The following is a 16,905-nucleotide window of genomic DNA, read 5'->3' on the forward strand; positions in this document are numbered from 1 at the left end:
CTTTCATACCAACAGCACTATTCTGTATAAACTCATGGAAGACAGAAACGGTATTTGTGAAAGTGTCTACTTTACAACTCTAGAGCAATTAGGCATTCCTAAGTACTTTTTTAAAATTTCAGTAGTTCCTTATTAGTGAATTCAAATTACAACCTACTGTAAAGCATTATCTTTTTTTATCTCCCTCCTGACCGTTCAGCATGAAGATAGCATACAATGGAGATATTTAGAACATGGCAACCATCACAGCCGTAAACTCACAAAAAATTAAGCTTTTCCTAGAACTTCTAATCCTTTCAAAAATCAATACTTTTGTCAAGCAGGGAAGCACTATTTTCATGAAAAGCCCAGTAACACCTAGTCATGGCATAAACAGCACAGGAAACTCAAATGAAAAACTTGAGAAATGTAATATTTAAGCAATGATGTGCTATTTTGCCCAACAATGTTTATACTCACAAACTAGCAGTTGAAATGACTACCGAAGAACACCCTTTTTTAAAATAATTTAAGATATGGGACATGCTCTGTTGGCCTAGTGACACCTAGTGAGACCCATACAAGTAAATGGTCAAAAGATGGGGTCACAGATACAGAATCACTGAGCAGCTGGTTCTGACCCATCACTAACAGTGGAGTGATTCAGGTGTTCAAATCGACGTTGAAACCTTCGCCCTTTCCTGATGACGGACCACAATTCAAACTTTAAAAAGAAAAGAAGTTTACTGATATAATTACTTGCTTATGTCTTAGCATAATGTACTCCGAAACCCAAACATATGCATCTTCCAGTTCATGGCTGATAAAAGTTCTTTCATCTAAATTTTCAAATTTTCTTTTGAAGTACCAATACAAATTCCAACATTTCTCAATGTTCTAATATTTGACAACCCCCCTCAAAAGCACAAAAAATGAAACACTGTATCTTGGATAAAACCCAACAACCTACCTTTAAACTAGACTCATAGTCTGTGTTCACTTTGAACATAAGCCCAAGCCGTAAATGAATTTCCTTGGCTCGACAAAAGCTGGGATCAACATAAAGCACCTCCTGAAATGCTTTAATTGCCCTGAAAGAACATAGACAAAAGATATCTTTACTTTTTAACAATTACATGAATTTTTTCATGGTAACACAGTAAATTTCTGTTTTATGCAATTCTGTTTTAAAGGAAATGCCAGTTTTATAAAACTGATGTCAATGGATAGCTTAAAAAAAAAAAAGACTGAGAAGGGGTTCTTGGGTTTTTTATGTTAAGTGTATAATATAAAAAGAGAAAAAAAGGAAGATAAGTTGAATTAATTCTTACTTATTCAAATAACATTTTATGGCTTAATAAAATTCTCAATGTTAATAACTGATTTCACTGTTTCTGGAACTTCCTGAGAGAGAGAATAGAGCAGGTGGATAGTTTTGTTTTTAAGGGAGATTAATCCTGTTTCTAGTCTACTCCATAAAATGAAGTCTTCTTTTTTAAAACTTTTTATTTCTTTCATATTTAGGTTTGCAATCCATCTATACTTTATTTTTTATATAACGTTTTCATCTTTTTCTATACAAATATTCGATAGCCCCTACATCATACATAGAAAAGACCATCCTTACCACAGCTCTACAGAGCCACATTGTTCTAAATCAAATGTCCTCATCAAACATCTTGATCTGTTTCTGGGCTCTCTATTCTGTCACCTGATGTATTTTTACCCCAAATTCACATTTTATCACAAAAAGTCTTAATGACCAGTAGAACTTAATACAAGGATGAAGAAGGAACACTTTTCACTGAATACATTTTTATACCATTTAATTTGATCACATGAATGTTACTATGTACTTAAAAATGAAATTAAAATTTTGACAAAGAAAAATGTCTAATTTGAATTTTAGTATCAGATATATAGTATCAGATACACAGTATTTTAGGCATCATTTTATCTCTCTCTACATGATTTAAGGCTTATTTCAAGTACAGGCTAATAAATGCTTTGCAAAGCTTTTAATCAACTATTCATTGCTTTTATTTAATCTTAAAGGAGGCTACCTGGAATCTTAGATAATTCCAAAATAAAAGTCAAACTTTTACATAAAACTTCAAAATATACTACCATAAAATAGAGCAAAACAATATGCCCTATGTCTTTAAGCAACTTTATTTTGACTTGTATACTATCTATTCCACCTCCAGAAAAACTATGTATTTATTACAATATTAAGGGTCCTGAACAGTAATATTTATTGTGAGGAGTGGGGGCAATAGGTCTGGTATCAGATACCTTTACATCTGGCTAAATAATTTCTTCCTGAAAAGGAGTTCAGCATCTCTGTGTTACATGGCATTTCAAATGGGTTGGGTTATTTATGTATTTTGCTATTTAGTGTGTATAGACAGAAGAGGGGAGTCAAAGACATGGTATGAAAGAATTCATGTAAAAATTCGAAGAAAATTACCTTTCTTATTCAAAGGTGGCTTCCTGCTCCTCTCAATCAGACTTCAAGATACTCATCTGCATACTGCTAAGAAGGTCTCTGTACTTTTCTCAAACCTTTCTCATAAGAAGAGGTGCAGTTTCAGCCTCTGTATCCTCTTGGTCATGTCTAGAGGCACCTTTTTCTAATAGAATAGATTGTGTGCTCAAGCAAGTGCATGTGTGTGTATGTGTGTGCCTGTGAGAGGGTGTGTGTATGTTGGGGGAACACAACTCACATGTTGGGGGAGAGGCATAAAAAGGTTAGGAGGAGAATAACTGTGGCAGTAAATGATACCAATTAAAAGGTAAGATGTGACTGGGAACAGGAATTCAGGGGCTTCTGGAAGCTTCTAGGGCAATAGTAGAAGCTTCTGGGTCAGGAAGATCCGCTGGAGAAGGGATAGACTACCCACTCCAGTATTCTTGGGCTTCCCTTGTGGCTCAGCTGGTAAAGAATTCACCTGCAATGCAGGAGAGACCTGGGTTTGATCCTGGGTTGGGAAGATCCACTGGAGAAGGGAAAGGCTACCCACTCCAGTGTTCTGGCCTGGAGAATTCCATGGAGGTCACAAAGAGTCAGACACTACTGAGCTACTTTCACTTACACTTCAGGGCGATAGTAATTTTTTATTTCTCAACCCAAGTGACATTTCTGTTTATTTTTATAAATAACATGTAAAGATGTATAGTTAAATGTGTGCAATTTTAAGCATTTATAATAATAATAAATACTTCATAAAGTTCTAATAAAAATCCAGACAGTAAAGAATGGATATATGTACACACACACACACACACACACACACACACACACACACACTGTACAGCTGAAATTGACACAACCTTATAAACTATATAGTCCAGTAAAAATTCAAAAAAACAAAACCAAAAACACCCCACCCCACACCCCAAAAAACCGAGGCAGGCCTGAGACATATACAGGAAAGGAGGAGGATGGAAGTGGAAGGCAGCAAAGGATAGAAAGATCAAAGGAGAAAAAGAAGATAGGAAGAAAAACAGTCCAAGAAAGGATGTATGTGAAAGGGAAGAATGAAAACACAAAGCATCAACAGCAACCCTTCAGGAAAAATATTTCCTACTCCATCTCAGTTTCTATTTCCATCCTTTGCCCAACCTTTGGTAAATGTGTTTTATTTTATACATGCCTTTAGTTATTACTTTGAAATGTTACACAACTACAAAGAAAACAAGTTCTCTATATAGGTTAACATACTGGGAATTTTTTTTTTTTTTAATTAACCTATCAGCAAAAACACATGTTCCAATACACTAGTCGGGGCTACACCTTACTGCTCTTTAAGGACTATTACAAGTGCCTATGACAAGGTTGAACTATACATCTATTCGTCAAGTTCTCCAGGTTGTTTCCAAGTTTCCCTCGACTTCAATACTTCCAGACTCAATCTTCAGTATCTCATTAGTAGATAACTGAAAGACTCCTTAAAGACTCCCCTTGCTCTGCTCTGGCTTGCCTATGCTTCCTCAAATATGTAGCTCCTATGATGGCCTACTAATAACCATGACACTCAAGTCAAATGCTCCATGTCGCATTTAAGGTCTGTGAACGCCCCATTCCCAGTCATGCCCTAACACTGCTCCTCTTCAACTGTGAGCTGGTGCATCTCAGGAACTCCTTCATGTAAATATTGGCCCTCTTGCTTTCACTGCTTCTCCTGAGGATAGTCTCCTGACCTGAAATATTTTCATTCTTCTGCTTCACTCTAAATGCAATATTACCTTTAAGACTCACCACCCAAACTCAATACCATTTTTTTTTTTGCTTAGTATTAACCAGCAGTTAGGGCCACTCTATAATCAAATCATTTTATTCTCTACTTACCAGTGTGCTATCTCCAGTTTTTCCAAGTGGTCTATTCCTTGAGGTCTACATTCCTCTTTTATTTTCAAATACTCTAGACATTACAGGAAAATGTCTAGTATCTGTTTACTGGTGTCATCACTTTCATAGCTAGCAAACTGGATTTCTTGTTGAGGGGGTGGGAAGGGACGCTCCATAGTCTCTTTACTGATCAGAGTTCCCCTGAGCTAACAAAATAGATTAAGTTCATTTTCATTTCCTTTTCTGAACTTTTCCCATCTTCCTCTCCTATATGTTGCTTCCACCCCTTGGGGGTGAGAGAAGAAACAGAAAAAACAATGTGTTTGTGTATTAGAATGGGGAGAGCGCTGTGTGGAGAAAACAGGTACAACTCAGACTAATTTTGGTCATCAGTTTAATACACTCATATCTCACCAAACCACATGCAACCAGAGTATGGTCTCTACAGTGCAAGTTAGACTGCACCACCAACACATACAAATTCTGCTGACATCAGTATTCTGATCAACAGACAATTTCAGAACATGAGAAATGGCTACTTAAAACCATAAAATACTGTTAATGATATAATGCTTAGAAAGGCTTACAATTTTCAAATATTAAAGCATAATCTCTACCGAAATAAAAGTGCATATTGTATGCATAACTATTCATGCATTTTTTCCTTAAAATCTAAAAACGGTTTTTTAATCACCATAATTATACCTATAGATTTTCAGTTTAAAATTTTACATTTGTTAGACACTGCTAACAATTTTTAAAAGAAAATTATAAAAAACTAAAACCTTAATAGTACTACCTACAAAAAACACACACGCTGACTGTATTTTAAAGCAATGTTCATTTTTAATAAGGTTTCTAGAAAGTCATTTTTTAAAAAGCCTCCTTTAGAATTTTACCAAACTATAGAAAAATGATGATATTAAGTAAACACCCTGGCACAGTTTGAGCACATTTAAAGAGACAAAATAAAACTAAGTTCTCTGGAGCTAATAAAGGTGAGTCCAGAGATTTCCCTCAGGCATATCTGACAGGATAAGGGAAGTAATTTCACAAGTTTAGCCCTAAATCAGTAATAACACATACACAAAACAAATAAATACTTCGATACACACACACTTAGGAAATTTAGACGTTCCATCTAAATGAGACAATTAGTAAGATTTAATGAAGAACTCAGAGACAGGTAAGATATTTAAATGTAGAGATGGAAAGAGAAGGAGACCAAACAAAGTAAATGGCATAAAACAAGTTACATGGGTGAAAAATGCTCAAGACATTTTCAGTGAAATGTTAATACAGTAGTGACTCACACAAAGAATCTATTTAGGGGAACAATAAGGTTAGAAAGATCATTTGAGGTTGAAACAGAGAGAATCTTAAATGTGAGGCTAAGTTAGACGTATCATACACTGGTTTATTCACATTGACATTTACTAATGTATTACCTCTTGGGTCTTTTGCCCTCTTCAGTCAACTTCATTTCATCACTGCAGACAGTGGGATTTTTTTCTCCTCTCCATTGTGAAGTTTATATTTATATTCATAATTTCCCTGAGGCTTAATCAGTCCAAACCCTTCCAAATTCTCTCTGGCAATCTATGTGTCACTGGTAAGCATGATTTTACCAAAACTACCTATTTATCTGCTAGTTTTTTCCAAAACAGAAGCAAACAGAATAAATTCAACATATGTTAACATCAACTGCTTTATTTTAATAGAAATATACTTAAACTCTGGTCTAAGATAATTAGTTTGCATAATGATAGCTCAGAAAACATATATTAAATATTAAGTTTTTGCCTGACTCCATGTTAAACAAGCCTCAAGGTCAATGGTGGTTATCTCTAATACATTAGGTTTATGTTTATGTTTGCACTCAAAGCAGTGACTTTACAAGGCAAGCAAAGATTACTATACCCTTAAGAACACTTGGTAACTGGTACAAATAATTGGTACACTTCTAATTGGAAATGAATCCTGGAGAAAATTCACTTGTAACGTGTTAACATCTGTCTTTTTGAACTCACCTCCATCCCATTACCCTACTCTTTGCTGATGTCAACATAATAATCACTACATTTCCTTACCAGGCCTTATCAATCAGATTTGGGAAGGTAATTTCCAAAATCCTCTGCCTCTGGCAAAGAATTATGTAGCTGTTAGATTTGCTACCATAAGATCATTCTGATATTGATCAGTGGGGATACAAAAGGTTACAAGCTAAAGAAAGAGGAATGGTAGGATTTTCAAGGGGGTATATTCAGAAATATGGCTACAAGTTATAATAATTTACTACTGTACATGGTTCAATTTTTTTTCGCTCAAAGATATAAGTTTCTTATTATAAAGGCAAGGAAAAGCTCAGTTCAAGATACCCTTAGCTATTTGCCACCCTCATGAAGTGAAGGCATGGGCATAAACATGGAAAGGAATGGCTTTATAGATGCTGGTTCTAGCGCTCTGCTGCATGTATTTTACTTTGGGCTTCTATGTCTTCCTTTCTTCTTCTGGATATATAATTTTTAAGTCTGGTCACAAGTTACTGTGTATGATAATAGTAAAATTAAATCATTATGATAAATCTACTAAGAATTTAACAGTTGCTCTGTTTCTGACACTGGGTTCCTCAAACTCAAAGTAGAAAAACTGACCAAGTTACTGAATTGACTCAAGAGGCTAACATCAATTCAAAAATAAAAGGTATGTGTGTGGGGGGGGTGGGGGTGGGGGGGCGGGGCGGGGAGAGGATGCAACATAATAGGGCAAGAAACAAGACAGATTAACAAGATAAAACCCATAGTTGATAAAATTGCTCTTAATAATTTATTAGGTCACTATCACCAACTCCAACACACATGTTGGTTGCATGCTTTCTTCTCAAATACTTAATCTAATTAAATACCAACAGACACCATTTCCAAATATTAAATTCTACTTACATTATAAATGTTCCAGAGCTAGACCATTCTGAGCTAACAATACAAAAAAAGGCATGCCATACCTTTCTCTGCAAATATTTTTTCAACAAATCCCAAAGCACTTAAGTGTGTGTGTGTGTGGGGGGCTGCTCCCAGAAATTAATAGCTACCTATAAATACAACAAACAAAAAAATCCCCACACAAATTTAGTCTTAACCTAGGAAGTTCCTATTCATTAAGGCTATACTCTAAAACTCTCACCAAGCACCTACTCCAAGCTTTCTAATTTTGTGGCTGTTCAAGTAATAATGAAGTAAGTGAAAGCAAAATTGGGGGCAGTTTGTGAAAGAACATTTGATCAGGAAAACAGAAAATATGCATCCATGAAGGATTAAGAGAGAGTGTGAATGACTTCCTTGGTGGTCTCGTGGTTAAGAATTCACCACACATCCCCTGGAGCAGCTAAGCCCTCACACCACAACTACTGAGCGCATGTGCCACAAGTAGAGAGCCTGTGTGCTACAACTAGGACTCAAGCAGATAAAATGAATAAATATTTTACAAAAGAGAGAGAAGGTGTGAGATATATCACTTTAGGGAGCAGCTAGAGCTGAAACTTAAGACATGAGAAAATGGTAACCAGGACAGGATCAACAAAACAGAAGGCACTTAGTAATTCAGAGATTGTATCATTCTTATATAGTTTCATTAAGGCAACTGAAGGAACCAGAAATCATATGTAGATAAAGAATCAAAAGATACAGTTTTCCACACTACAAGCCCCCTAACTTGACATGGTCACACACTTTTTAATGCAATCCAGTTTTGAACTGATGATGGTTTCACCTCATTATTGATTTTATGCTTTTATCTGTGATCTACAGAGAGTTCACAAGTTATCACAGGTAGGTAAAAACTAACTCCTGTGAGGTATACCTGTCCATTTCTAAAAGTGTAGCATTCCTTGTCTTGAGTTTCACCTAAATTATTTCTGGCTGGCTATAAAGATTGTACAAATGCGCCCAGAAGAACAATAATAAATACTGATTAAAAATAATGGCCTATCAATCTTCAAACTTGCAGACAGACTACAATAGACTAAATAATTAGAGTGGGAAATCTGAGCTTGCTTCCGCAACCAATTACATAATACTGAGTTACACACACACATACACATCTCTTGTTTTCTTCATCTATAAAATTAAGGGAGAAAACTAATTAATCTCTAAGGCCATTTCTGGTTCTAAAAGTTTTCTATAAATAGGATCTTTAAGAACCTAAGAGATTTTAAAACACTCCTAATCTACTCTTGATGATACATGATACACTGCATACAGAGTTAGGAGGCTTAAATTTTAGATTGTTCTACAACAATGTATAATTTAAAAGAAAAATATTACAAAACTTCTTTATAAAGACCAATTATAGCTTTGTAAAGTTTACCATGAAAATGAACGATTTGCATAATACTCTATCCACACAGATGTTCTCTAACAATGCAGTGTTTCCATTGATGATCAAAAACCAACAGGACCAAAACCAAAGAGGAAAGAAAAGGCATCTGGGAAAAGTCATTCATACCTGAAGTTTCCTCTTTAGAGCAATCATATCACATCATTACCAATGCACATTGAAAAGCTCTGTAATAAATATCCACGGTGCCCATCAGGTATATGACAGGGTTATAACCTTTGGTAAAAACGTTCCTCTGGACTTTCTAAGCACTCACTCAAGCTTAAAATTATGGAGACTAGAAAGGACTCTGACAAAGTTGAATACATTTCCAAAAAAAAAAAAAATCTACATAGGGCTTTACAGTTTACAAAACGTACATTATCTAATTTGATCATCAAAACTCTATTAGAGTAGAAAAGACAATTAACTGCAATGTACCTAAAACACACACACGAGCAAACAGATCAAACTAAAAGTGCTGAGAACAGAATACCAATCTGTCAATTATGTTCTTTCCACTAGACAATGCTACTGTCTTGTCTGGTAAACAGAAAAACAACAAGGGGGCAAAGGCCATAGTAACAGGATCCGATATACTTTACTGTTTATAAAATCTTACATATTTCTATCATATTTAATGTCTGACTCTGAAGGTGGTACCATTATTACTATTTTACAGAAGAGAGAACTGAGAGTTTAAAAATCTAGTCCCTAGCTACAAGAAATTGGAAAGTACTAGTGTGTGTGCATGTGCGTGTGTGTTTTGGTGAAGGAGGAAGGGAAGGAGCAGTCAGCATGTCTAAAAGTCTGAAAAGCAAATACTGGTCATCATGCATCACTTAGCCACAAACCTTGAGAACAGAGAGCACAATCATTCCCCCGTTCAAATAAGCTAGGGACCACCAGGTATAATAAGTAACAGAAATTCCAAAAGCTTTCTAATCTAAGTCTTCTTTATACCAGATTCTTTTAGGAACATATACATTTTTAATTATCTAAGGTGGGGTCAATATCTCTAAAGGAACAAAGTAATAATTCCAAGAGATTATTGAAAAGTGTAGGCTTATTGATATTAAAATATTTTGTATTTATTACACATACATACACACACAAACAGAAAAATGCAAACAAAAGCTATATACTAGAAACAACTAGAGTTACTAGTTTTACATCAACTTACCACTGAAATGCATTGTAATGGAAGTAGACCAAACCAAGACCATATAAAAAGGCAGCATTCTGAAAAGAAAGGGAAAAAAAGAGACTTTTAAGAAAGGCATTTATGTCTAATACATATGTTATTATTATAAAATATAGTATCCACGATGTTTTAAGTTATTAACACTCTATCCTGCAGTACAATATATTTACAATATATCTTTAGAACACCAAAATAGCTTAAGAGTCAACAGATGGCACAGAATCCAATCAACTTGGACAGATCCTGTGGTTTCTTTTCAATCAAACTTGTTCTGAAGTAAAAAATCTGTCAGCAACATATAGATGGCCAATGGACATATGAAAAGATGCTCAACATCCGTCTATGGGGTCGCACAGAGTCGGCCATGAAATCAAAACTACAATTAGGTATCACCTCACACCAGTCAGAATGCTGCTGCTGCTAAGTTGCTTCAGTCATGGCCGACCCTGTGCGACCCCATAGACAGCAGCCCACCAGGCTCCCCCGTTCCTGGGATTCTCCAAGCAAGCATACTGGAGTGGGTTGCCATGTCCTTCTCCAATGCATGAAAATGAAAAGTCAAAGTGAAGTTGCTCAGTCGTGTCCAACTCTTCGAGACCCCATGGACTGCAGCCCACCAGCCTCCTCCGCCCATGGGATTTTCTAGGCAAGAGTACTGGAGTGGGCCAGTCAGAATGGCCATCATTAAAAGTCTATAAATAACAAATGCTGGAGAGGGGGTGGAGAGATGGGAACCATCCTACACTTCTGGTGGGAATGCAAGTTGTTGCATCCACAATGAAAAACAGTATGGACACCCTCAGGAAACTAAAAGTAGAATTACCATATGATCCTGCAATCCCACTCCTGAGCATATGTATCTGGACAAAACTAATTCAACAAGATAACGTGCACTTCTATGTTCACAGGAGCACTACTCACAATAGCCAAGAGAGGGAAACAACCTAAATAAATGCTCGTAGACAGATGAGTGGCTAAAGAAGATGCAGTACTTATACACAATGGGTTACTACTTAACCATAAAAATAATTTCATTTGTAGCAGTATGAATCCAACTAGAGATTATCATACTAAGTGAAGTCAAGTCAGAAAGACAAAGACTATTAAATCATTTATAATGTGGAACCTAAAACATGACACAAATGAACCTATGATATAGAAACAGACTCAAAGAAACAGAAAACAGACTTGTGATCGCCAACAGCAGGGGTAGATGGACTGGACGTGTGGGGTTAGTAGATACAAACGATTACATCCAGAATGGATGGACAATAAGATCCTACTGTATAGCACAGGAACTATATTCAACCATATTCGAAGTCCTGGGATAAACCATAATAGGAGATATTAAAAAGAATGTGTATATATATATGTACAACTGAGTCACTTTGCTATACAGGAAAAATTAACATTGTAATTCAACTATACTTCAATTAAAAAAAAATCTGTCGGCAGAATTCCATAGGTAAAACTAAAAGAAAAACCTATTTTTCAGGAATAAGAAAATGCTTGAATTATGCTATCTTATTCTCTCTAGCTTGTATCTCTGTACTCTTTCTCTGGTTCTTTCTGACTGGATTTAATTTTATGTTCAGTGTTGCCAGGAAGGTAGTTAGAATTCAAAGTAAATGCACAATATAAATCTATAACCTATAATTTTAGTATTAACAAAAAACCCACCTGCTAAAATGACACCTAGTCACTTACATTTGGGGCTATAAACATCAGTGATTCCTTTTGCACGCACTACAAAACAGAGATGCTTATCCAGACTCAATACAACCTCCAGCCCCCATACAGGAAACTAGCTAGCTACTCTCTTTTTTCTAAAAAGGGCAAACAGCTGAGTACCGACTATATGTTATCCAAATTCTATATTCCAAAACTTAAAAATTCCAAACTCTTACTAAAATATATCTTACTGCATTATTTTAAGGTTGTATTTCCTCAGAAGTACACCCTGAGACAAAAGGTTTTAGTATAAGTATTTTATTTGGGAAGTTACCCTAGAAAACACCAGTAATGGATTTGGAGAAGTAAGGCAGGGAAGGTAAGGAAGCTATTAGGGTGTAGTATGGATGACTATGGGCTTCCCAGGTAGGTTCAGTGGTCAAGAATCCGCCTGCCAATGCAGGAGACATGGGTTTCATCCCTGGGTCAGGAAGGTCCCCTGGAGAAGAAAATGGCAACCCACTCTAGTACTCTTGCCTAGAGAATCCCACAGGCAGAGGAGCCTGGCATGCTACATGATATCACAAAAGAGATGGACACCACTTGGTGACTAAACAACAACCACAACATGAATGGCTATGCAGCTGTGGCCAACAGGGACTCAATCCTACCGGGAATTTCTAGGAGACAGTAAAGAACATTCTCAGAGTCATTTTGTGCTAGGTGTGAGCCAACTATAGTTCTTATCCCACAACTGCTGTCATTCAATGACTGCAGAAAAGAACCAGTGATATTTAAAGTCCAAAGAATAATAAACACCTGGGCGACTTATTGGTATGCAGTTATTCTTTTTAATACTAAAATCTGTTCTAGGGTCATATATTTCCTTTGCATTCTATGTACCCTTCTGGAAGCAATGAAAAAGTTTTCTTAAGTATATCTTAAAATGCAATAAATATGCAAATTTAATTTCATTAGATCCTCATTACCAATTCTCTGAATAAGATAACTACATGCTACAGGGGTATTCACAAAGATCTCAGAAAACATCGGATTCAAAAGTTCATATTCAAATTTTTAAAATTTAGTTGAAAATGGCTTCAATCAGGATCACTCCTTTACCACCCCACCCTGTCACTGAAATAAAGTGAACTTTTACTAAGTGTCAAGGACAATACTCAAGGGTTGAACAAGCTGAACTGATTAAAATGTACTCTCTCCCACACTCTACTTACTGTGTATGTAGAGGGGGGAGGTATGATATTCAGAATACAAGAGTAGTTAATTCAAAATGTTCTACCCAAGAAAGTCTACATTTGAATCACAACTGTCTCCCTAGGTGGGGGAGGTGGAGGGGAAGAGACCATGGTTGAATAACAATAGACAGCATCTTTCACCAAATCAGTTAACTGCCCAGAGAAGGTAGTGTGGTATGTGGTGGAAATATGAGTTTATCGAGGAATCTTTCTGCTTTCAGTACATATCCTACATTCTCTCAATTTTCTCTGTTCATAGTTCATCCTTCGCCTCTAGGAAAACTTATTGTCACCACCCGTGCCACCGTATAAATTCTATCAGTCCATCTAGACCTATTATGCCATTTTCCCTATGGAGCTTTGTTGCTTCTCCCACCTTAAGCCAGAGGTAATCTTTACAACCTCTAAATTTTGCCTTAGTACAATGTCCCTAGCATGCGACATGGTACAACAGTAAGAACTTAATTTTATGCAAAATGCTAACATCATTTCTTTAAAAGGTTCTAATACGCTGGGCAGTGCATTAAAAAGTGGAGACATCACTTTGCCGACTAAGGTGCGTATCGTCAAAGCTATGGTTTTTCCAGTAGTCATGTATGGATGTGAGAGTTGGACCACCAAGAAGTCTGGGCACCAAAAAACTAATGCTTTCGAATTCTGGTGTTTGAGAGTCCCTTGGATTACAAGTAGATCAAACCAGTCAATACTAAAGGAAATCAACCCTGAATATTCATTGGAGGGACTGATGCTGAAGCTCCAACACTTTGGCCACCTGATTTGAAGAGCTGACTCACTGGAAAAGACCCTGATGTTGGGAAAGACTGAAGGCAAAAGGAGAAGTGGGCAGCAGAGGATGAGATGGTTAGATACCATCACCGACATGAATTTGAACAAACTCCGGGAAGACAGTTGAGGACAAGGAAGCCTGGAGAGCTACAGTCCATGGGGTCTCAAAGAGTTAGCAACTGAATAACAGCTCTTTGAAATTAAAGAACCAAAAGAAATTAAGCAAACTGCTCCAAGAGACAGTGGCAGACACAGGAACTGAATCTAGGTCTGCCTGCAGAGCTGACTCTTTCAACTACTGTATTTTTGTTATTTGAGTATTGACTAACCTCCATCCCATCAGACAAAAATGTAATCATCTCTGTATACCCAGTTATCACCTAGCATGCACGGTGCTCTCCACCTAGCAGATGCCCAAAGGTTTAGCAAACTTCATCACCCAGTTCGGTATCAAGTTCAGTTCCCTGGGTGACAGGAATTAGTATGAGGGATAGTCTCTATTAATCAGGAGCTTATAAATCTCAGCAAGAAGGCAAGTCTCATTTTTCCATAATAGAAGACAATGTAATTTGAACATTTATTGAGCACCTATTATGAGTCATAACAGAGTTCCTGGTACTGGAAAGACAGAAGTGAACAAAACAGACAAAAACTCCTACCATCAATGAATTTATAATCTAAAGACAAATGACTATGAAGTTACATGAATAATGTATTCCAAGCTGTTAACCATTTAAGAGTTAATTAAGGATTATATAATAAAGACTAGGAAAAGAGGTAGAACTTCAGTACTGTATCTTAAGGATGATTAGAAAAGGAGAAGGAAAAACAAGCCACCTCAGCCAGTGGTTCTAATTCACACATTTTTGGAAATAGTGACCTGGGGCTGTGAATGGCTACATGCCCTGATAAAAATGTATTCCCTCCCAATGTATAGTCATCAAAAATGCCAATAGCAGCCCCACTGAGAAACATGGGTCTAAGCAGAAGGATGACCTGAGCAAAGGCACTGATAGGAAAATGAATTTAAATGTGATGAAGTCATTCTTCAATCTACTGTGAGAAGTTAGGGGAGTAGCTTTCTGAGAAATGTATTATTTATGAAACAAACTCCTGCTTCAGTCCAAATCCTTAGAGGTTATTAGAACATCTCTATCAGGTATCAGCAAACTATGGCACATGGGCCAATCCAGCCAGCCATAGATTTTTGTAAATGAAGTAGTACTGAAACACAGCTACACCCACTCATTTACTTGCTGTCTATAGCTGCTTCCAGATCCAACAGTAGAGCCGAACAGTTACAACACAGAGACTATCTGGCTTATGAAATCTAAAACAGTTACTCTGTTGCCCTTTACAAAAGAAGTTTACTAACTTCTGACCTAGACTGTATTACAGTACTCATCACAATCCCAAATTAAGAAATTATAACAGTAAGATTACAATTCATTTATATTGAAGGCTTTTATACTATGTCTAAAGTTATTCTCAAGGATGTGTGGTTCATTAAGTCAGCAGTTGGCAACCTCATATAAGTTTCTCTTACTGCCAAATTTTCTTAAATCTGTCTATGAAATCCCACAGAAGCCACTGTCATCAATACCCTTTTTCCTGGCTACTTCCACTGAGAAAAAGTTGGTGACATAAGAGCTCTTGCCAGTGAGATTTCTACCATGGGGTTTCTTTGCATAAAGAACAGAAAGTTTTTGCTTTCTTCTCCTTCCACCTCCTGTTAATATGTCATGGTCACCAGAGTGAGGAAGGTATTAACAGTCAATCAAACTGGGTACTCTCCACCTGTTGAATGTACTACAAATACCTGAAACTCTATGAATCTTACATTGTATGGGAGACTCTGAAGCTACAATGATAGCAATCTCACCAGTTAACCGAGCCAAAAAGTACTCCTACTTTTCCTCTTACCTCCTCCCTACCAATAAGCCAAATTCATTCTTTTCACAAAGTTCATTTTGCGTCTCAAAGCTTTTGAATCTATCCCCTTCTCCATTTTTACTGCGTTTCTCTAGGTAATTTAGGACTTTGCCTTTGTCTACTTGGCCTGTTTCAACAGTTTCCTAACTCAGCTCCCAAACCTTAGCCTCCCCTTCCATACCCCTGCCCCCTATCCTTTTCAACATACTTTCCACACCACTGCCAGAGAGCTTGCAAAAACTCAAACATTTTTAATTCTTATTTTAAACTCCTTTGAAGATTCCCTATAACCTAGTCTGACTATAAAGGTCTTCATTTTATGACTCTTGCTCAACTTTCCCAATCTCAGAGCCACCACTTCAACTAGGACAAATGACATGCAGACCTATGAATAAAATATGCTCTTACACATTTCCATGATTTTAAACACATTTGCTTCCTTTGCTGAAAAAGCCAATGCCATCATTCCTTCAACTATTTCTCAATTTGGCAAATTCCTATCCATCACACTCATCACTCATCTCTTCTTTCCACAAGTATCATTATTATCTGACACATTCCCAAGTGCAAACAGAGTTAAGCTTTTTGAAACAAGTTTCCAAATGAATACTCATGTCTATTACAGATAGGCCCTTTATCTCTTCCATTAGAAATGAGCTTGTAAAAAGGTAAAGACAGAACTCAAGACATCTTTTGATCCCTATGGTAAAGTAACAAGCATATAGAAGTTATTGGGGAAAGGTATACTGCTGAATAAATCAGTATCTTACAGCCTTAAATAACTTGTTACACATTTTCATCAAAGAATTTAATTGCTCAATCAATTTATGCAGAATTGTTTCCTTAATACAGTCCAAACTACCTTTTGGACACCACAGTTCCTAGTTACAATAATATATAGCAAAAGAGGTTGTTAAAGCTCATTACATCAATCAGGTTCAAAGTTATAGCAATAGAGCAGAAGTTCTGCTTCCCTGAAACTAATACAACATTGTAAATCAACTATACTCCAAAAAAAACAAAAAAAACAAAAAAAAACTCTACTTCCAAAATCTAGGCATAGTATTGTATAGTGATCATGAAATCAGGCTAGAGCAGCCATCACTCTAGCCATTTGTCACATCACATTAGCCGCTTGGCTTGTCACCACTGACTCACAAAACAAGTTAACGGAGTCATAATTTCATAGGGTTATTTTGAGGAATTAAGATCATACATGTAAAATACTTAAAATAACAACCTGACACTTGGGATACTTGTGAGAAGTAAAGGAGGCAATGTATCACCAACAACAAAACATATCTTGTACATGGTAATTGTTCAATGGATAGAATATGATACATAAAATTCTA

The 16,905-nt window shown here is 36.4% G+C and overlaps 1 protein-coding gene across 8 annotated transcripts in view; it reads right to left on the reverse strand.

Moving 5' to 3' along the window:
• KDM6A (lysine demethylase 6A) overlaps positions 1-16,905 on the reverse strand; it is a 180,346-nt gene that overhangs the window by 85,757 nt on the left and 77,684 nt on the right. For all 8 annotated transcript variants that reach the window (XM_061410366.1, XM_061410365.1, XM_061410368.1 and 5 more), the window contains exons 5-6: positions 9,888-9,946; positions 950-1,070 (exon numbers count right to left, since the gene is read on the reverse strand). In XM_061410366.1, the coding sequence (XP_061266350.1) occupies positions 950-1,070; positions 9,888-9,946 (180 nt within the window). The remainder of the gene's footprint in view (positions 1-949; positions 1,071-9,887; positions 9,947-16,905) is intronic.

The sequence above is a fragment of the Bos javanicus genome, chromosome X (assembly GCF_032452875.1).
Source record: "Bos javanicus breed banteng chromosome X, ARS-OSU_banteng_1.0, whole genome shotgun sequence".
Lineage (NCBI taxonomy): Eukaryota > Metazoa > Chordata > Mammalia > Artiodactyla > Bovidae > Bos > Bos javanicus.